This window comes from Malurus melanocephalus, unplaced genomic scaffold (assembly GCF_030028575.1).
Source record: "Malurus melanocephalus ecotype Western Australia unplaced genomic scaffold, MMel_1.1 scaffold_172, whole genome shotgun sequence".
Lineage (NCBI taxonomy): Eukaryota > Metazoa > Chordata > Aves > Passeriformes > Maluridae > Malurus > Malurus melanocephalus.
The window spans coordinates 1,303,721-1,325,168 of NW_026623404.1; the positions used below are offsets into that span (position 1 = coordinate 1,303,721).

A 21,448-nucleotide genomic window follows, 5' to 3' on the forward strand; every position below is an offset into this window, starting at 1 on the left:
TATTACATCATTGTTGCAATGAGACTTGGCTTAGATGATTCAATTTTTTGAAGAAATGCCAATTTTATTACACCTCTTTCAGCAGAATTGTGTCCCATTTCAGGGAGAAATTCACTGAGAACTGAACTTCCATTCAAACGTTTTTGCCTTCTCATCCAGAAGAAAACCCCGTTTTCAGCTCTGCCAAAGAGAGGAAAAGCCTGCCTTTGCCTCCCCCACAGCTAATGGGAATGCACCCAACAAAAGGCCACAGACAGAAATAAAAGAGATTATAAAAACACATATTCAAACTTCCCATACTAGCAAAATTTAAAATAAAACACACTCCGCGACAGGGAGTGCAGCAATGGGAAGAGATGGACATGTGGGTGGAGTGTAGGCAGCAAATCCTTCCGTAGAGGAATGAAGTCCACCAGCAAAGAGAAGGTRCATGAATGCACGATGTCTTGCAGAACCATGTCCTGTGAGAAGCTGAGTAACTTTTGCAAGATGCTATTTGAGGGCACCCARCAGCAGGGGGATGAAAACCATCAATCCCTCAGACAGCATTCATGCAGATTTAGGTCCCTAATTCAATATAAAACATATTTGCTCCGCTTAATGACCTGGGAGCTTGCTTTGGCTTAGTTTTTTCCCCAAACATTTGTTGTTAATTAAGCACTTAAAAATAACAGTCTCTCACTTTCCAGAGACTACACATAAATACTAGTCTGTCTTCTTCTAAAGGCCAGATTTTCTGCAAGGGCAAATCAACACAGTTTCACTGATTGAGGATCTGGCCTTAAAAGTCTATCCAGTGCATTAAACCCAGCATGGTATGACGAGTGCCTTGGCAGTAGGACAATTCTCTGGATTAATATTTGGGAGGAATTTGGCAATTTAAAAAAAAAAAAAGCTCTGTTTTGAAGTGTTGCCATTTCTTTAATCAGTGTTGACCACAACACTTTCTCCCCTTGTGAACTGCACAGTTACAGCTGGAGCTTCACTGTCGCTCTCCTCGAGCTTTAGGGCAGCGTTGTCCAAGCCGGTGCTGCCGGGATGGGGCAGGGTCGTGGGTTCTGCCGTCCGAGTAGGAGTGGAGCAGTACATGATGAAKCCCACCATGATGACAACAAAGGCCACGATGTAAAGACCTGAAAACTGGCAGAGGAGAGRAAGAGATGCATTAAGTCTTGCTTGGTGTAATAACGTGCCAATGCTGTCTTGTTCCAAGAATGCGAAAGCTACCCTTTCTTGTAAAAATTGTTTTAATGAGGATTATCACCACAAGCTGGATTTAGGTCTGAAAAACAAAATTCAGCAGCTCCATTTACTTAAAGACTTGGGCTGCTGGCTGGTTTTCTCTGCATCTCACTCCCGAGACTGCTGGACAGGGAGTTTCCTCAGGTCTACATACAAGAATCTTAACAGAGAGAACAAATGGCTGCAAACACAGTCATACTGAATAAAAGTTGTTTACACACATGAATGCTGGAACACTCTATGCCTAAGAGAATTTTGATCCAGCACATCCAAATATTTCAGGTTCTGGCAAGAGGTGAATCTGTGCTATTGCAAGTCACCAGGGCAGCTGATTCTCTGCACATATCTCTTAACCATCTGCAGGGCTAGGTTAGTATTTATTACTGGATCTATACCCGACAGGTCCTTGACGGGAGGGAGGCTGGGTCTCCTTTTACAAGACTGGCATTTGAGCTCTGTGAAGAGTGGTGAGAGGTAAGAGTATGAATTGCAGAGATACATCAGGTACTCTGCTGTTCACTTGCCTGTTAAAATTCCAGTAATTGTTAAGATTCATCCACCTTGACAGAAAAATAAATGCTTACTTCATAACACCAGATTCAATAATACCCAGTGCTGAAGTTATCCACAGCCAGAAAGATTTTTCAGCAGATTTATTAAAATCSTCCATATTCCCTTTGTCAAACCACACTGATTAAACACTAGGAAGGACATAGTATATCCCACATATCTCTGTCAATATCCTCTAACTTCCTTAGCTTCCTTAGACATGCTTCAAAAATATGTTCTMGTTTATGAGGATTAAATTAATGGTAGGACCTAGACAGTGGACTCTTGATCCAAAAAAGACTGAGGCATCTACAGCTAAGGTACTGCAAATCCTTTCCTGCAAATGGTTTGGAAACCCTTGGATGGCAACACACAAAAGGAGAAGCAGAMTGAAACAGGGGCCTTGTGTTTAATGCCTTGTCTCCTCATCTCRTTGGCTGTTTGCCTGGAGCAGCTTGGACTTAAGCGTTCACTCCGCACAGGAGAAAGCATCCAGCTCCGAACATCTCCCAGTGGAGGCAGCGGGATCGCCCATGGTCATACCATGGACTGGCCTGTTCYCATCAAATGGCCAGAGCCTGGCTCTGTATCCAACCACCTGCACAAATTCTCCAGCCTAAGGCCATGAGTGAGCGTGTGCTTGTATGCAAGGAACTGCAGATCCCTCTCGCAGTGCAGCGTGCACAAGGCTGGGGGTGTCTCTGATCCCAATGAGAGAATTCCTCCAGGAGTGGGTACAGTCACCAAGGCAGGCTGCCAAAGCTGTTGCAGTGTAGCTGCGACTCAAGSCCTGTCTGGCATTTTTACAGCTATTGACACAGGTGAACATTACCCATGCTGCTCCAACAGGCCTACACTCTTTCTTTTTTTTCCCTTTTGTTTTTGGCGAGAACTCASTGTTCTTTTCCTGGGAWTTTTTTTCCCTTGATTTCAAATATTCCAACAACTTCATTGCCTCAGACACTGATTGCAGTCATACTTTGTGCAGCTGATATCCTCATTCCCACAGCTGAGCCTAGAGAGTACTATAAATGTTACTGGAGGACTGTATCTCCATCTAGTGTCTKTTTGTGCAGTGTACACCCTTCCACAGGGGTTTATACAACGAAAGCACTTCAAAACCTTTTTCAGTGTCTCTTGAGGGATTACAAGTATCTATATAATGGGATCATTAGGAGGCACAGCAAGGATTCATTATGGAATTAAAGAAAAAAAAAACCCTTCGAAACAGGCATGCAAAATTCACATTTCATTTAAAACATGGCTGGGGCTGAAAAGTTAAGCGCATTGGCAAAACACTGTGCACAAGTGAAAACCTGGGCCTGGTCTCTGCTGTAGCCACTGTTTGTAGTCCTTCTCTAAGTTTGTTTCAGAGCAGGCTCAGACCACAGCAATTCAGAGCTCTCTATGGCTCTCTCCACTCTACAACCAGCCAAGCCTCCAGCAGCCTGCTGTGAAATATCATGTGATAATGGKCAATACTGAGCAATTCCCTGTAGTTTTGCTTGTAGATTCCTTGTAGAGTGCTTTTTACTCCAGTAAACATCCTGCTTGGTTTCTTTTGCCCCATAGGTAAAAAAAACTATATGGTTAACTTGGCAGTAACATTTTCTACTGCTAAAAGCCATGTCAAAATTGGGCTATCTTAGTTCAYGGTTATCTCAGATAAAAGATCAGATGGTATCTTAAGTTATCTCAGATCCTCTGATTACTAAAGGTGTGGCATTATTATTGCTCCCCATTTTGCTACTTCATTGTTTCTAACCCCAGATGCAAATTCCTATTTCAATAAATATCAGAAATCCTCTCAACACAATCCCAAAGTCTTCTCTAATTCACTTTTCCTTTTTGCTACTAGAATACCTTACTGTTAGCAATTATGAGACTGCCTGCTCCCAGAAAAAACTCTTCCCARAATCAACTAAAAATCCTGAAAATAGAAGCTTAATGTATCCCTTCTAAAGCTCTTCTTCCTCTTCTCTATTATAAATATTAGTTTATAATCACTTCTTGAGTTAAGCTCTGTGTGTGCCAAAATACACGTTTGGAATTGACTTAGAAARGATTTAATTGTTAGAGTGTAAGTATGGTTTGCTTCTTGCATTCATTTTTTTTTTAATAGATGCTTTGTAGCTTGGAGCAAAGTTTGGAACCCAAACCAGGGAGGAAAGCTGAGCTAAGAGACTCTTGAAAAGGAAAATCTAGTTGCTGTCAGACCCTACCATTACCAGACTCTGCRCTGCCTTCATTTTCAGAAAACAAATCTGACCTAAAAGCTTCTGGCTGAAGAGAAAGCAATCACATGGAATAATACAAATTAAGTTCCTAAGCAAAGTTCACAAGCTTCTCAACTAAGCCCTTCCAGTMAGAAGCGACTGACTCAATTACTCCAATTGCTTTAATGAGCTAGGTTCTCACAAGTGATTCTGGATAAAAAGTGGAGGGTGGAATAAAATCCTTGTAGCACTGTCATTTAGCTTGAGCAGACACTGCCAAAAGTATTTCAGAGCACTAATAAAAGTAACTGCTTTTTGGAGAGTGTACAGAATAATACATTAACCTGTATTTTTTCAGATCCTTTAGTCTCTCCTTAGCAGCAGCACTGAGCAGCAGCTTGATTCTCATCTCAAGATGTTGGTAATGAAATTGTCAGATTTAATAGTAAGATTGAATTCCTAAAAGAAAATACTATTTTCTGAAAATCAAACTGGTCCTCTTTCAAACACCAAATGCCTTTCAGGACAGGGAGATTCAAACCCTCTCCTTGGACACYTGGAGTGATGAACCAAATCTAACATACAGCTCCACAAAGCACTTTCAGTGACAACTCTATTACTGGAACACCTCAGGAAATTACTTACTCTCTCTTAACACTTAACTTATTCCTTCAAGTGTGAAATGGTTTGAAAATGGCTCTCTGGCTAATGGTGCAAGGCTCTGTCATTAACTAAGCAGGTCTCCTCCTGACTGACGCCTGCCAACACTGAATGATAGAACTTTAAATGTTCAKAAATGTACAGGTGCAAACAACTGTTTTGGGGCTTCTAAGAACATTATGCTTTATTTGTAATTTTGGAGTATAAAAATATCTGAAAGAATGTGAAAGTAAAGGAATCAATGTACTTACCTTGTAGTGAAACAGGAAAAGGCCAAAGAAGAGACTGTAGAGATCTGAAGTGAGAATCCCCAGGTTGACAGAAGTTGCGCTGGTGACTTGTATCACAACTGGCATGAAGCTGTACAGACCAAACATGCACAAGGCAAAGGCTGAGAACAGCAGTGCTGCAAAACAAGATGACAAGTTACTCCTCAGGCACAGAACAATGATTTTAAAGAGCACTGATACTCCTCAGATGTTTTAAAACTATGCATTTTTATSTCCTAAAAGATATGGGAATGTATATGTAAGAAAAGCATGGGAGAGTACCTTGTATTGCAAGAATTACTGTATCTATACAAGAAAGTCCTCATTCATTCCTACATAACRTAAGAGCTGACTGAAGAAATTCAGAGCCACATTTAGTGATAACGTTTACTTCTGTTCAGGTCAAAATGTGTCAATTTTTCCAGTGCTTCATTTAAGAGGGACAACAGAGAAATGTTCTTATGATGTTCCAACACCAAACACATTGGTAATTAAACAGGTTTCACTTTTACTTATTTCAATTTATTTTGAAAAATTATTTCAAGTTGTATGTAAAATGCTAAACCTATTTTAATGTGCAATCCTACAGACCCTCTCTCTTTGCTGAGCTGCAAAGTTTGCAGAAAATAAACTTGTAAAATATAGTATTAATGCTGCTTATTATTCAGAGAAAGAAAATAAAATGTCCAGCATTCAAAGTCTAAATTATTATAATTTTCCAGTATTCTGTAACATGCATATTATTTTCTCATACACATACCAACTTTCCAGCTCCACTGAATTCTCATTATCTCCTTATGTTCCACAATGGCTCTAGAGTCAGAGAAAATATATAATACAGTAAAAAAGGAAAAAAAAAACCATACTCAAATAGAGAATTTAATTATCGAAATATTTAAGAAAACATCTTGATTTATAAGCTATTCAATTTTTGTTTCAAATTTTACTGACACTAGCTCAAACATCTAACAAGCAYGAAAAAGACATGAAAATTAAAGTGCCTGAAAGTCAAAAGCACTGCTATTTAATTCCTAAGCCTTCTTCACAGGCGTTTTAATCTTTAAGTGATTCAGTTTTATTTGATATACCATTTGAGGAAATTATTAACTATAGTGATGAGAAACGAGGACTATAAAATTCATTAGACAGACTTAAGTGCATCTGGCCTTTTACTCAAATGTAGTTATTTGTAAGAGTATATACATGGCTTCATTTTAAATTTGAGTTTATTATGGAAGATCTGCTMACAACTATCTCCTAAATCTTTTCACAGAGAAAATCCATTAAGAAATACATTCCTGTGAACAGTCCTCAGCATACTGAGTGTCCTCACAAACATTAACAAAATCAAAAATAGAGCCAAGYACCCTATGTGTAAAATTGCAGGAGTTCAGCTTTAGAACTGCTGTTCTAGTAGTGCAAATAAAAAGGACATAAAACAGATGCTGATCAGCGACAAAAATCAATTCAAGTGGAAGGACTCCCATATAGGCCAAACACAGATATAACAAAGAATTTAATAACATCATTTCAGGGTATACAAGCAATCATCTGTAGAATATTCTTAATTAGTTTTAAAATAAATATTAGATCCTTACAGCTGTAGACCGCTGATAATAGTCCCAAACAAGCCCACCATTCCTAGAAACTCCACTCTGTTCAGTTTTTTCACAATGTATTCCTCACCCACATTAGAAATGGCATACATAGAAGCACCAAGAAGCACTAAGACATCTCCAATCACCACGTCACTACCTGTACAGAAATATTAATCCACAATAAGGGTAATGCCGCAAACACTTTTTAACTTTCCTTAAAAAAGACAAGCAAATTTATCTTGAACATCTCTATCTTCCTAGTGCATTCCAGGATAAGGGGGAAGGAAACACCACCTGTGTGTGCAGAGMAATGTCTGAGCACAGACTCTGCTGCCTGCCCACCTCACCCTGCATAGTGTGGAGTGAGCTAAGCCCAGCATTGATATCTCACCCCAACCAAAACACTGCTGTATTATCCTGTCTGTTTCTACTTCTGCTGACCTCAGGCATTGTAGGCAATTGAGCAAATTCCCAGYTAGAGATGCTCTCTGCATTTCAAGAATACTGTCCCCACTTTTGCAATAAGGCCTGATTCAAGTCTTGCTAAGATTAATCTATTGATTTGGTGGGACCTGGTCTCAGTTTCGGGTTCATGACAGGCTCTGCAGGGGTGGGTACTGTGTGTCCTGCTGCGGTGTATTTACTCTATAAATGGGACTCCCTAAATGGGACTYGTGTGCTACAGTCATCATCAAATGCCTCTTGCATCAGCTAAACAGCAAAGGGATCACTGCTGTTTCAATCCTTCCATTGGTTTAAAATTTCCTTCCCTAAGCAATCACTAAGAAAATATGACTAAAATATGAGGGTAAGCAGCAGTAAGGATCCCCAGGTCAGCAAATAAAGCACAGCTGCCTAATGTCTCAGGGAAATATTCTTCTCCCACAGGACCAAGGTATCAGTACCACATAGCAGTAAAGCTTAACTTCAGTTTGTTTTATGTCTTAGCTACAGTAAGGCCCCAAAATAACACCACACAGGCTTATCACACACTGCCTGACAGAGGCAATGCCCTGAAACTTACCTTCTCTCATACCCTCTGGCTCTGAAAATTCAAAATCCTTATTCAAAGTAAGATTGCTATGATATGGATTGATTTGGGCATCCATCATAGTAAAGATGAGACCTGCCCTTATCTGCACCCATCTGGCTCTTGGCCCCCAGAGCCCAGCCTCCCCCACAGAGGTCCCAGGAGTCCTGGCATCCTGCCCCATCTCCTCTTGCACTCCCATAGTAAGCCCCTGTTTTCCAGGCTGTGACCTCRGGGATATATGGACCATTTCTGCTGAGTCTGCCAAAGGTAACTCTGAGAAGGCAGCTGCTGTGAGCAGCTTTTTATGTGGTACTTGTACTGAGAAAACTGCAAATCACAGAAGTCTGGCTGCCAGCAGGTTGATACTATACAAACAAGACAAGATTTGCAGGAAGAGGCATCTTCTTCTATTAAACCATCTCACATGATAGTTAAAGTGAACAAGCTTTCAGGAATGACACTTTCCATCASCTCTAATGAACAGCAGCAAAATTTAAATTTAACACAAATGTTTCTCTTTTTAAGGTGGAAGAAATAATCCAAACACAAAAGCAAAGAAATTCCACAGCTCCCCATAAAATCAACATCTCTTCTTGGACAAGAAATAAAAACAGCAATATGTTCTATTTTAAAACAGAACTGTATCTGCTTCTCTTTTTTCTTWACAAGTTGCTGTCCACAGCAAGAGCCATCTCTCTGCTCTTCCCCCCACCTCCCAATAAAGGACTCCTTACCTTCACCTTCCTGCCTCCCCGCCAAAATGTCTGCACCCACCATTGTTCCTACACCCAGCAAACAGATCGCCACAGCAAAAAAATGTATCAGCCTGTATCTTGCTCGGAGAAGGAACCACGACAAAGCCATCAGCACAGGAATCCCAAAACAGTCCAGGAGCTGTGTGTACAGAAAAATGGTCTGAGTTAGAAACCCWYCCCAAATCWGGACTGCAACATCCTGAAAGCAAATGCACAGATCTTACCTCCAATCATCAGATTTTAAGGAAACTGGCAAAGCAGCCCCAGTAGATTTGTTTAAGAGGGGGTGAGACCCACATTTCACCATCAAAAGTATTTTGCAAGTGAAAGCAGGGGTCCACGTGCTCCTGGTAGGAAAGGACTGATTTAGAAACTCTTCTAATGATGGATCTAATCAATCTTTGCAGCTTCATAAATGTCAGGATGTTGTTCTGAAACATCATTACTCCCCCGGGCTCCACGTACACAAAGCAAAAATCTGCAACTATTGATGGGTACACGTAAACTGATTTTACATTTATGTGACTATGACAAGGACTTGACCCTGCAGCTTTGGGTTTGATTCCCACCTGCCCTSCCCCCCCTCAACTGGATCATACTAAAAACAAAAATTGGTATGTGTGTTGGAAGCCATGTGCAAAACTGGTAGAAGTAAGTCACGAAGGGAAGAACAGCTTTTCTTGTCATCTTCCTAATCTCTCAGCTTCCCACAAAAACACATAAAAGCCACCAATGCATTTTCTGTCAGCTAACTCTCAATTAGTCAGAAGCAGGTAACCCACTGTAATTCACCCATGCCCAGCCGCAGACACACAAGGCAGCTGAGTTTTGGAGCACTTCAGCCATGTTTGCAGACATTGCCCCAAGCAGACTGAACAGCTGTGGTTCGGGGATGTCTGCGCTCCATGAAAAGCACTGATACTGACTTCTCTTCATTTTTTCTCTCCATGTACCTATGTATCTTTGCTTTGCTGTTAGACCCACCCACAGAATTACAGAACTGCTTGGACTGGAAGGGACCTTYAAGTTCATCTTTAGTTTCAACCCTCCAGCCATGGGCAAGGACACCTTCCACTCAACCACTCCAACCTGGCCTTGGAAACTTCCAAGGATCTTCTACCTATTCTCTTTTAGTACAGAAAGTATCAAGAGCTAGCTGTATACTTCATACAGAAAAATACACTGCAGCATAAGACAGGCATATTGTTCTAGAACAGCCAAATACCACCAAGACAACTGAGCCAATCATAATAGGTTTAATATTTAATTCAACGAAATAGATTTTGTTTCTGAATTTGTCAAAGGAAAGCAAAGCTGTGCTTTCTGACCTGTCTCTGCAGAGTGCCAYGGAACTAAATAACGCAACAGCCTACAACAGAACATACAGTCAACTTACCAGATATTCCTCATAAATTAGTCTCAAATGTCAGCCCTTAAAATTGGCCTCCTGAAGCCCCAACAAAGTATTAGGTCCAGATCAGTAGGACTGGGCCATAATGCCTGCAATCAAGGCAAGAGCCCTTTGTTCTTAATGTTCATTTCCAGACTCTGCCTGCCTAAGTGCACCACTGCAGTTGACTTCTGTGTTGTACCATTGTCCCCAAGAGCTTTAACCAAACTCATTAACATTTTGATATGTCTGGTTTCACTTGTTCATAACTACACATAGAAAAGTCTTACAAGCACAGTGCTAAGGGAAGTTATTAAAGATTAAATCCTAGCAGTGCCTATAATCCTTCTATCTATTTGTCTTTGCTCCTTGGATTGCCTCCAGCTTGTCCAGTTTGTAAAGTCTGTGAAGTGCAAAAAGTACTCCTTTAGGCTGTATTATGAGATTTTACAACTACCCAAGTGCCAGAATGTCATACCAAGTATTTCAATACAACTTTAACTATGGAAAATATCACACTGTGACTTTTTATCYTGTCACAGGTTTCATTCTCTACCTTACCTTTAATCTAGACTCAAGAAAAACTTCTAACATTTCCTTCAAATTTCACTGCTCTGATTATTATCAAACAACAAGAAATACTACAAACATCAGAGAGCAAAAATTTTTACCTTTCTTTTTTCTTTTGTAGAAGACACCTCTTCTAATAAAAAATAAGCTTTCACTTCCCATTAATAATGTTAGCATATAGCCTTCCAACCTCCAAGCAGTTTTGCAACCCAAACAGAAAGTGTGTAAGAAAACTCTTTAAAAACATCTTAAYTAGGATGCAAGGGAGTAGTGCATGAGCCAGAAGCTCTTTCAGTAAYGCCAGATAGGGAACTGCTGTATCCACACCAAGAACATGCTGTAGAACTACAGCATCGTGGTTGGAGGACTCACAGGCACCCAATGATGAACAACATACCCTGGTAATCTGTTCCAGGAGACAATTACCCTCAATTACAGACAGATGAAATCAGATTTCCAACTACTGGATCTTGCCTTTCCTTCATCTAGTACATTACAGAGCTCTTCTGTACAGGATCAAGATCAAAGAGGTGCAAAGCAGATGTTCTATCACAATGAATTGTGTCTATGGAACCAATTAAAAGAATGAAGTTTATTTATTGAGGTATTATGACATTTACAGCAGTACTGCGGTACTGATTACTATCTCCAGTAGAACCTCTTCAAACTCTCACCTTATTCAGTGCTAGCCTGTATTTTTACAAGGGGGGAGAAAAAAATAACCTGGTGATTTGATTTACCCATGTTTTGATTCAAGCCAGGCTTTGGCCACACTGTTTTAAAAGTAGGGTAAATTATCAGAAGATATTTTAATACATGGTTAATAAATTATCATAGATAGCTAGAGGTCATTGGTTTGCTTATAATTACCAGCTTCAGATAGCTTTGTAAGCAAGAAAGCTCAACTCATCCTGCTCATTCCCCACAAGGCTCCCTCAGGGCAGCCTCCAGCTGAGCCCCAGGAGCTCATCCGGCATTTTCTCCTGTTGAGGCTAGCAGTGTTCCAGCAGCCGACATTCTGTCAATAGTTGCCTGAAAAACATTTCCATCTGAATTACCTACAGAGCAAATGCTAAATGTGCCAAATAACATGCTAAAACATGAAACTGCAGCTATACTGCTTTGTTTTTTGCTACAAATCACAGAATTRTAAARTATCCTGAGTTGGAASAGATCCATCAGGACCATCAAGTCCAAYTCCTGGCCATGCAYAGGACACCCCAAGCTTCACACCATGTGCCTGAGAGYATTTTTCAAATGCTCKTGAACTCTGTCAGGCTTGGTGCTGTGATCACTTCCCTGGGRAGCCTGTTCCAGTGCCCAACCAGCCTCTGGGTRAAGAACCTTTTCCTGGTATCCAATCTAAACCTCCTTGACTCAGGTTCATGCCGTAATAGGTGGTCAAACTGCAACACAGTCAAGTCCTGCCACAGGACAGAAGGACACTGGCAGCAAGGAGTATCCTGGCACTGCCTCAGCCATAGCCAAACAGTTCAGTTGTGAAGCAAAGTCTTTTTCTGTATTAAGACGAGAGTTGCCATCCCACTGTTATCACCTTAAAAAACTCCAAAGCCTGTCTGTAAAATGCTAAAGGGAAACCAGTTCTGCTTTTGTGTACATGTGAGAAAATAGATGGAAGTTCCTTGCTGAGCTGAAAAAAACTTACCTTTGAAGCTACGTTTCGTAGTGCTGAGCTGAACCTGCAGCCAGCCAGCATTTTAACAGTGATTACACCGCATTTGGTAAGGTGCCATATACCCCTGTGCTGCTTTTATGCTCCCTGGGCATCCACTCACAGCCAGTACTGCAGACAGGCCATCAGGCAGTGTGCTCTGAGCCACAGGCACTGACGTMGCTGCAAAATTGCTTGCCCAAAACCAGAAAGCAAATGCCTTGCGCTAGAGCAAATCACAGGCTTTTGTGTTGTGGGCTTTTTCCGCCTGTATCTTATTTCTGACAATGATGAGAAACTGGCAACTTCTGAGAACACCAAGAAACCTTAGGGCAACAGGCCATTGCAACAAAAGCACAACTACTAAACTGATACAAAGCAGCATCAATCACAAGGTTACCACAAGGGAAAAGGCTCAGAAAATGCTTGAGTTTTTGGCAACCGGGCAGGACAATCTATTTTATCTATTCTTTCTTAATTTCTATGAAAGAAATCATGGGAATAGGTTTACTACTTCTGAGAACTTGGATCAAAGTCCTAGCTTGTTCAGCTGTAAAGTATAAGGTCAAACAGTTTCTYACTTATCAGCTTAACTCGATCTTGAGACTGAAATATGTCACTCTTAAAGCTTTGGTTTATTGGGCATTATTTGTAAGGAGATTAAAGGCCTAATGAGTCATAAAACGTTAGTATGAAGTGGAAATATTACAATAACAACCCAAGAGGCATAACTGGTCTTTAGCAGTRCAAAGCAAAGTTCCTGCAATTCTCTAAAGGGAGCCTAGACTACAGGAGTTTACTGTTTTATAGGTAATTCCCTTAAATATTAACCCCTGTTACTTTGCCTCGGTAAAACACTGACACCTAAACACTCCTTTCCAACTGAGGGCCAAGTCAGCATATTACACTGGATTTTTTTATTGAGGTAAGTGGGGCCACAACCCCAGCCACAGATCCCTACCACGGGTAACAGTGCACATGAGCTGTCACACCTGAACACACTCCCTCTCTCCTTGCTCACGCACCATCCTCTCCCTTGTTCCCACAGTATCTGTGAAGTCACACAACGAGCTAACTTGAGCCCAACACAGCTCGCCAACAGCGCAGCCAAGGGCAGGGTTTACTCCCACTTTGATCAGTGTTCTGGGCCAGCTTGTTCAAGGAAACTGGCCCTGCAAGCTCAGGAGAATGCAGCTGGAGGCAAGAGGAAAGCACTGACTCCTGCAACAGCTTTTGTCTGTGTAGGGTGACAAAGAAACCCAAGGTTTAGCCCTTCTGCTTATAGAGCTTTTTCAGAACACAAGATTCATACTAGTGCAGCAGTGCAAACACTGGTGTTGAAAAGTGCGTACACACATTCAGTGTGTCCTCACAGGCAGGGTAACATCTCACAACACCTCCTGCAGCTTCAAGACTAGGCAAGAGATCCACCTCACTCTCATCAGCAAGAACCTGCATTGAGTGACTGTTATCTGGTCATAAATCTTTATTTTGTGTCAGGAGAAAAAACTGAGTGACTGTCAGCAAACTCTTAGAAGTGCTTTTATCAAAATAATTAGAGTTCAACTCAAGAGCTGGCACAGGGTAGTACCAGCCAATTTTCTCTGCTTCCTGGAAAAGCTGTTCATGATACAGGATGCTCTTCCTTACGCTGCAGAGAGAAAATAGATACTGGAAAGTTCTTTTCAGGCTTAAATAGCTTCCATGTCTGTCCTATGAATCTCATTTTAGAAACCAATCCAAGACTGTAATAAAAGCACAGTTCAAGAAGAGAGATCAGTCCTTACCTGCACACTCGTGAGGTTTGTATACTGGTAGGCTTTTACCATTGAGTAATTGGCTTCAACATCAGCCAGTCCCACAATAATATACTTCCACCACCTCTGTTTCAAAATCTGCCACATACCAGCACAGCCTGTTTAGAAGAAAGCAACAATCGTTATGTGTTTCTTTACAACCAAAGGTTGCACAGGAATTTTGCTTTTTAGAAGCATAAATAATACCAAGATGTTGGACTTTGCCTGTCCCTGCCTAAGATACAGTAACAGGAAAACGCAGCCTGGGAGGAGACAATGCAAATGGTGAAAAGCACAGAAATTCTAGCACGTGAAGAAAAACACAAGACTAGAGCTGTTTAAAGAGTAAATTAATAAGAATAGGAGGAATAAATAGCCTCTGGTAATAAAGTTTGTTACAACAAAGCCTATTTTTCCTAATATAACATAGGACTCCAAACCAAAGAGCACAAAACTCTAACAGACATGAAGTTATATCAAATTAAATGTACATTTAACCTGTGAAATTAATTTCCATGTGTTATTATAAAGCACAAACTTTAAAAACTAGGATGAGTAGAGTTCCTTAGTTTCAAATTCTGAAAAGAAAATGCAGAAAGGAAAAAAAAAATGAACCAGAATCTCCCATTCCATATTTCACATACCAGTCCTAAATGCCAGCAGTGTTGTATAAATTAGAAGCAGCAAACAATAGTTGATGAAACTTTGCAGCATTGGAGTGTTCACTTGAAATGTTTCTGCCAAGTACTGGCTTGTAACAGCAGTCCCACAGATAAACAAGGAGAGCACCTGGCCCAGAATTACAGTTTTCCAAACATACCTGTGAACATAAAAGATGAAACAGAAAGCTTAGAATTAAACATTGAAGTTTCTAAAAATGTATTTGCTAATTGTACAGGAAAAAATGCCTTTTTTTTTTTCAGACTGATTGTTTGTTCTCTTCCTACTCCCTACCAATGGTGCAGTCACCTACAGGTAAGCAGAGGTTTGTGTATACAGAAGGACAAGTCTGACCTCAGGACAGCCCCAGGGAAGTGAAGCCAGCTCAAAACCACCACAAGGGAGACTGCAATTACTTGCAAGGATCTTCAAACAGGTGACCAGGGCAGGCTCTACCCAATAGCAGGTCCTATTCTTATTAAGCAGGTTTTGAGCTAAATCCTTTGTTCTCCACTGAATCCCATGCTGACCTCAGTGAACAAGGATTGGCAAGACGGAGATAAAGCACAACTACCTGCAAGCTCATCTGAGACCTTAAGCTGAGCGGTGCTAAGGAAATATAAATGCATGAATGATAAAACCATAGAACAGAGCAGTTTGGAAGGATCTTGAAAGATCATCTAGTCTGACCTTTCAAGGGAAACAGAGCCTTGATGAGACTATTTCGCACTCTGTCCAGTTGCATCTTGCAAATCTCCAGTGATGGGGACTCCACAACATCCCTTAGGAGGTTGTTTCAGTGAGGAGGTTGTTCCAGTGATTGATTGTTCTCACCTTAAAATAAATATTTCTTATAATCAGAATTATTATAATTAATATTTATTATGGATTTTTTCAGTTCTATTACATCATGTTCTGCTATAGCTGAGCATGGAGTTAAAAAAGCATTTTGGGCAAGATCTTTTTTGCATTTACAGTTCCTCTTAAGTCCCACTCACAGCTGGGGTGGGGGGGAAGCTCATTCTCTTATAGTAGCAGCTTTTTACCTAATATAAGATAAACTATTCCAGATGGTCCCAGACAAACAGAAGCATGTAACTCTATGTCTCTTTTGGCTTGCTCTTTCTTCTGCCAGTGGGGGTATTCAGATTTACATCACCCCAGTCTCTGCACATGCACAATACGTGCCAGTGACAGGAGCTCAGCCCCGAGCTGTCCATATAGGTCTGTGTAGTTCACATTTCGTCCGTTTGCTCTGAAGACCACTGATGTGAATTTAACTTCTGCACCACCAATTCATTTGTTCCCACTCAAAGTAATTGAGCACAGGAAGAAGGGACCCCATTAGGATTCTGCATCTACCCTGTGCCCCCGTCTCTCCATGCTGACTTCTGGCAGGACACCAATGTGTCAGGTACACCACCTGAGAGCAACACTGGCTGTTTTCCCAAGCTGGGTGACTTCAACACAATAAATAGCAGGTCAGACTGCTGTGCTGTGCAATCCAGCTGCCAGGCAATGACAAGGGTGTATTCAACAGGGCTAGAGCCAACTACAGTCACACAATCAAATCCCTCCTTTTGAAAGGGAGGCATCTTCCTTGTACATACTCTAATGCACCTGCATGAATCTATTTTCAATTCAGCCTGACACCAAGTCTTCTGACTTTAAACATGCTGCTGGGCACATTTTTCTCCTCAAGTGCATTCTGATGCAACAGCAAATCTCTACAAACTCTAGCCATGCTGGACTTCCAAGAGATTTGAACCCAATGCTTTATTACAGCTTGCCTTGCCAATCCCAGCAATGGTGCACACTCACACTCTAAGCACTCTATATCACATCAATCTTGTAAGGGACTAGCCAGTCTCATCTGAGTAATTACTTGTGCATGAAAGAAAAACATCTCATTTCTAAATAGATTTCTAAAATATCTATTGGGGGTGTTTCATTAAAAATAGCACAAAAAAAATTAGAAGCGACTTCACTTCTGTTACATTTTAACTAATTTTTTTTTTTTATTTCTTTATATTCTGGTCAATGGTTTGTGCTTTTTAGTAAAAAAGTAAGACACATTCTAGTTAATTATTCTGGCTGCAGAAATATCTTTTTATTTTCATGTAAACAATCTGATCAGCTGTCATTAGAACAAACGTAATGCAGGTTAGCTAAAATTCCAAGTAGGCATGGATGATGATTCCAGCTCGCCCTTTGCCAGCCCTGTGAACTCTGGCTCCTTTGCAGCAGGTAAAATGACAGAAGACCCACTGAAATTCAAAGGAACATATACTGTGGTGAACAACATACAAAAATGTGGTTTCAGGCATTTAAAAAAACACAGCTATACTTTCTGTTGTTCAAATAAAGCTTCTTGCCTGAAACYATCAGAAAAATGTTTATTCTTCACCATCAGCACACAAAGAACACAGGAAGCCTTTAGCAGTTTATTGGACTAAACTAACCCTGTGCTTGGACTAGCTGGGGGGAGAGTGTGGAGATAGGGATCAGGCACAAATAGAGGCAAGACTGAGCAAAACTGCAGCAATTTTACTGGAGCAAAGCCTATGAAGCCTGTGTGGGGCACAAAATGAACTGCACTCATCAGTACACTGCCAGGAGAGGTTAAAGCTGACGTGGCTGGCAGAAGCCCTGATCTCCGGGACACAAACTCCCCCTCACCCATCTCCAGGGTGTTGCAACAGAGATGGTCAGAAGCACAGGCAATACCATCCCACAAGCTTGGTTAAGGAGGCTTTGTTTGACATGGACTTCTGTGTGGACTTCAACATTTTTGTCTAGAACATGAGTTGCAAGGGGCAATCCTCCTGAGCTACAACACCTTCTCTGCAGCAAAGGCCTGGACTCTACAGGCAGCATTCTGGCAAACTGGATAGTGACCATGTTCCAAGGAGAGGGTAAAATAGGAAAAACCTGCTTCAACCACCATTTACTGAAAACAAGACAGACCCATCTGCTCTCTTGCAATGGAGTAACTCCACTAAGTTGATCCTCAGCTTTTCCAATAACCAAGTTTCCCCCATTTAAAATACCTAAGGAATTACCTCCTTGCATTTTTACATTGGGGAGGAGAAGCAGGTGCAGAATCTCCAAAACTGTCTGCTTTGTGGTTACTGCCCTAGCAATCATTGCTACTTAGTTAACAAATGTCTTGGCAGTCCTACAGCTTTTACTTCTAYTGTAACAAAGGCATCTGACAAAGCAAACAGGCTCCATCGTATCTCATGCCCTTCTCTATTTTTCTCTATTTTAATTCAGAGATTTTTTTTCTTCCCTGAATAGAGTCAAAACGTTCACATCAAAAAAACACACAAAAAGACACTGTCCACCAACATGGGAAGGCTGCTCTCAAAAACCGTCTTCTGTGAATCCCAAAGTGTTCCACACCTGGCAGCTTTCTCATCTGCAAGGTATCTGCCTCTTGCCCAGACTCCCCCAAATACCAGGTGAAAGCCTCTGCMGGAAGCAGCAATGGCTTCCCCTCACACCATTTGCCCAAGTGTCAAAACTAATTTCTTCACATTGAGAAGGCAGCACCAGGTATGATGCACTGGGCTCACAGTCGATCTTAAAAAARTGTGTTTGATCCTCCGTAGAACTTGGGAGCAAACTTTAAAACCTACTGTTTGCATTTTGCAAGGCAAGTTYTTCTGAGAAAATGCTTTAAAGACACAAGTGTCCATTCATTTAGGTATTGATACAAGTACCAATGACAGTGACTTGCTTATTAATAATTGATCATTTTTAAAAGTATATTAATTATTAACTCTTCCAAGCCAGAGCTTGATCCTCTCTGGATTTTTTTGTTTTTTTTTTAATGCACTGGTAAGGACTAATTCACTTTGGACTGTCAGATGATGCTAGGTAAGTGGTCTGAAGAGACCTTTTAGTTTTACAGTTGAGGAGGGGGATTTATTGTAGGCTTTTAATGCTTGGCAGCAAGCTACAAAGAAATTACTCCTCCCCTTCCTTCAGTCACCATATCTTAGACAGCTGTGTCTATGGCTATGCGCAAAACTAGGAGTCATTTTGGGACATTTTAGAGCATGAAAATTTGCCACAAATTGGTCTAAAGTGAACACTGAACAATGTGCTATTCTCAGAATCATGAGAAACTCAAGCTGGCTTTCCTTGGCTTCATGTGATTTGCAGAATAAAAAATACACCAAGACACTAAAATAGAATCCAAGTCTATACCTGAGGAAGTTAAAAGAAAATTTAATAAGCCCACAGTTAACAATTTTATTGGCAGTTAGTTTACTAAATCCTGTAATTTTAATGTGGTTTTTTTAATTAAAAGAAATGCAGCTTTTCAAATATTAATTTGATTTATGCCACCAATCTAATACTACCATGCAAAGCCTGGCAACCCTCTCCACATACAGAGTTTACTTGCAGTCAGCTTTAACTACTGAACCCTTCCTAAATYGTGGGGGGAAGTAACCTTTTCATTTCAATAACCTCACTTTTTCATGTTAGTAGTTAAAAGAAGATGCAGGTTCAGACTGAACCCATATTGCAGCATAATTAGTAATTAGCCAAGAACAACAGAATATATTTTTAACAACTAACATCATCAAAAGTCAGTTTTTCCATGTTCTGCTTTGACACTGAGGTCAATTTAATTTGTAAAAGCTAAGAAACAGAAATGCACCAGAAATATATTYTCTAATGGTTTTACTAAAAAAAAACCTAAACACCAAAAAAACACCAGCAGGAAAACCACCACAACAAAACCCACACCCAGACTAGTTTATTACATACAAGCATTAAACCTTCCTACAACTCAGAAAAGCCTCTAACAAAACTGAAGTGGCTGAGTGTTCTGTCACCTGGGGGAAAAATAGAAGACTTATCAATTCAGTATCTCTTTGATATTATCACTTTGCAAAATTCAGTGAAAGCTCTTGGTTTTCCTTCAAGCACTTCTCATAGATTCACTTARTGTAGCCCTCTGACAAAACTACTGGCAAAGGTGAGGTTACTGAACAGCTCAACATGTTTCTATTTTGCCTTTTTAACCTTTCTTGACAGAGAGGAGTGAAAACATAAAAACGTATAACCAAAAGAGAAAAGCAGGTTTTGCCCACTGGAATAAGGCTCTGCTTGGCCAGCACACACCATCACATAGTCCAGCTGCCAGAACACATAGCTCCAGCTGAGGAACACGTAGCTGGCAGGAGAGCCAGCACATCTTTGGTTGCCAAATCTGATGCAACTATTATTATTGACCAAACCTACAGCTCAAAAAAAGCCTTTTAAACAGGGACTATTTACCTCTCTAGATAGAAAGTGAAACTGTAAGTGGATGGCATAGAAGTCTGAGGATGTAGTCTTGTTCTCCTGGAAGGCAGTGCTTCGAAAGTACCAGCTCTGGAACACATGCTATGTCTGCACAGCTCAGCGGATGTTTTTTCCACAAGTTTTCCATGCATAACTCGTGGTCATATTTCAAGAGATATACCTGAACAAATCTTTATCCTAACCTGATTCATGGAAAGAGAAAATATGGATATTGGTCCTTCTCGACTCCACACCTTATTTTTGCTATTTTGTTCGATTACCTTCGCTATCCCCCATGACCTGTCCTTCACAATGATGCTAATCGAAGACTACRAAACTGATAAAGTGCGAGGGAAAAGCGGGAATTCTTTTTTTTTAAAAAAAAAGTCAAATGCATATGTTAATGTGCGAAAGCACAGCCCTATTTTAATAGAATCAAACACGTCAYAGGCTAATTCCACACTCAGCCGAGGCGACTCTTCGGGCTCTCGCTCACCAGCACCCGCACGCTGCAGCTCGGCGGCGCTCCCGAAGCAGCCCCGCAATCAGAGCGCCCCGCTCCCGGGGCAGCGGCCGAAGCTCCCGGGGCTCCCCTGTGCCAGGCCGGCCAAAGGTTTCGGGCTCTGCTCAGCCCCGCGCCCCCCCGGCCGTCCCCCCGGGCCCGCACCGCGGCGGCCGCTTCGGCCCGGGAACCCCGCGGCTGCTCCCGGCGGCGCAGAGCGGCCTCCGCATCCCGACCGCGCTGTCCCCACGRCGCCCAGAGCAGCCCGGACGCTTCCCCCTTCCTCCCTTCTTCCCCCGCTCCGGAAGCGGGCGGGAGGCCGACGCCGCGCGGCTCCACGTGGAGGCCGAGGACTCACCAGGTGCAGAGCTTGGCCCCAAGCAGCGACAGCAGCCGGAGCGGAGCGGCTCCGGGCGATGGCTCAGCCTCAGCCTCAGCAGCAGCCCCGGGCGATGGCTCAGCCCCGGCAGTAGCAACCCTGGGCGGAGATGCCCCGGCAGCAGCAGCCGCGGGCGATGGYTCAGCCGCGGGCGATGGCGCAGCCCCGGCAGCAGCAGCCCCGGCAACAGCAGCCCCGGCCGGCGGTCCGCCGGCAGCAGCGGCCGCCTCCTCCATGGCGCGGCGCTGCGCGGCCCCACGCCCGCCGAGAGCRGGCAGGCAGGGATGGAGGGCGGGCGCTGCGGAGGTGGCGGGCGGCGCCCGGCRGACGGAAGGGATGAGCCACCGCACCGGGACAACGGCACACTACTGCCTGGGCAGCGGCCGAACCCGGCTTTGTGCCCGCCGAGGGGCCGCCCCCGGGAGGGGCATGGCTCGTCCTGGGGCGGGGGGTCGGTGTTGATTCCCCTCGGCGCGCTACGGCCCCGTGGTTTCGCTCAACTGCTGGGCGGAGGTGCGTTCGAACAGCCAAGGGTGACTCCAGCCGGGCCGGCGCTAAGTTCGTGTTCCTGCTGTCCCGCGCGGCTCCCCGGCAGCAGCCCAGCCTGGTGCCCCGGTGCGGGTCCCTGCAGGCTACTTTGCCCCCAGCCCGTCCGCAGGCATGGAGCCSTAGGACATGGCAAGGCCGGGCTGCAGCTGGCCGGGCCGCGGCTGTTCAGGCGCATCTGCCGGTTACAGGAGCAAACGTTACTGTAAACCCTCAAAGTTTAACTTCTCGCGCAGCTTTCTGCGGAGCCTCGAGCTCTTCTAACGTTTCCACTYCCACTTCTTTGCTGCTTCTTTCCCATGCCTGTGGA

General features: G+C 42.6%; 1 protein-coding gene across 2 annotated transcripts; it reads right to left on the reverse strand.

Annotated features, from left to right (window-relative positions):
• Positions 1 to 900: 900 nt before the first annotated feature.
• SLC35F2 (solute carrier family 35 member F2) lies at positions 901 to 21,129 on the reverse strand. Of its 2 annotated transcripts, none has more exons than XM_057372488.1 (8): positions 20,572 to 21,129; positions 14,395 to 14,570; positions 13,742 to 13,869; positions 8,302 to 8,461; positions 6,535 to 6,691; positions 5,697 to 5,749; positions 4,919 to 5,073; positions 901 to 1,140 (listed from the first exon to the last, which is right to left on the reverse strand). In XM_057372488.1, exons 1-8 carry the CDS (start codon positions 20,826 to 20,828, stop codon positions 922 to 924), a joined length of 1,305 nt encoding a protein of 434 aa, XP_057228471.1. In that variant the 5' UTR covers positions 20,829 to 21,129; the 3' UTR covers positions 901 to 921. The 2 variants fall into 2 exon arrangements, with proteins under 2 accessions (XP_057228471.1, XP_057228472.1); XM_057372489.1 differs by lacking the exon at positions 20,572 to 21,129 and adding an exon at positions 19,706 to 19,867.
• Positions 21,130 to 21,448: the final 319 nt, after the last annotated feature.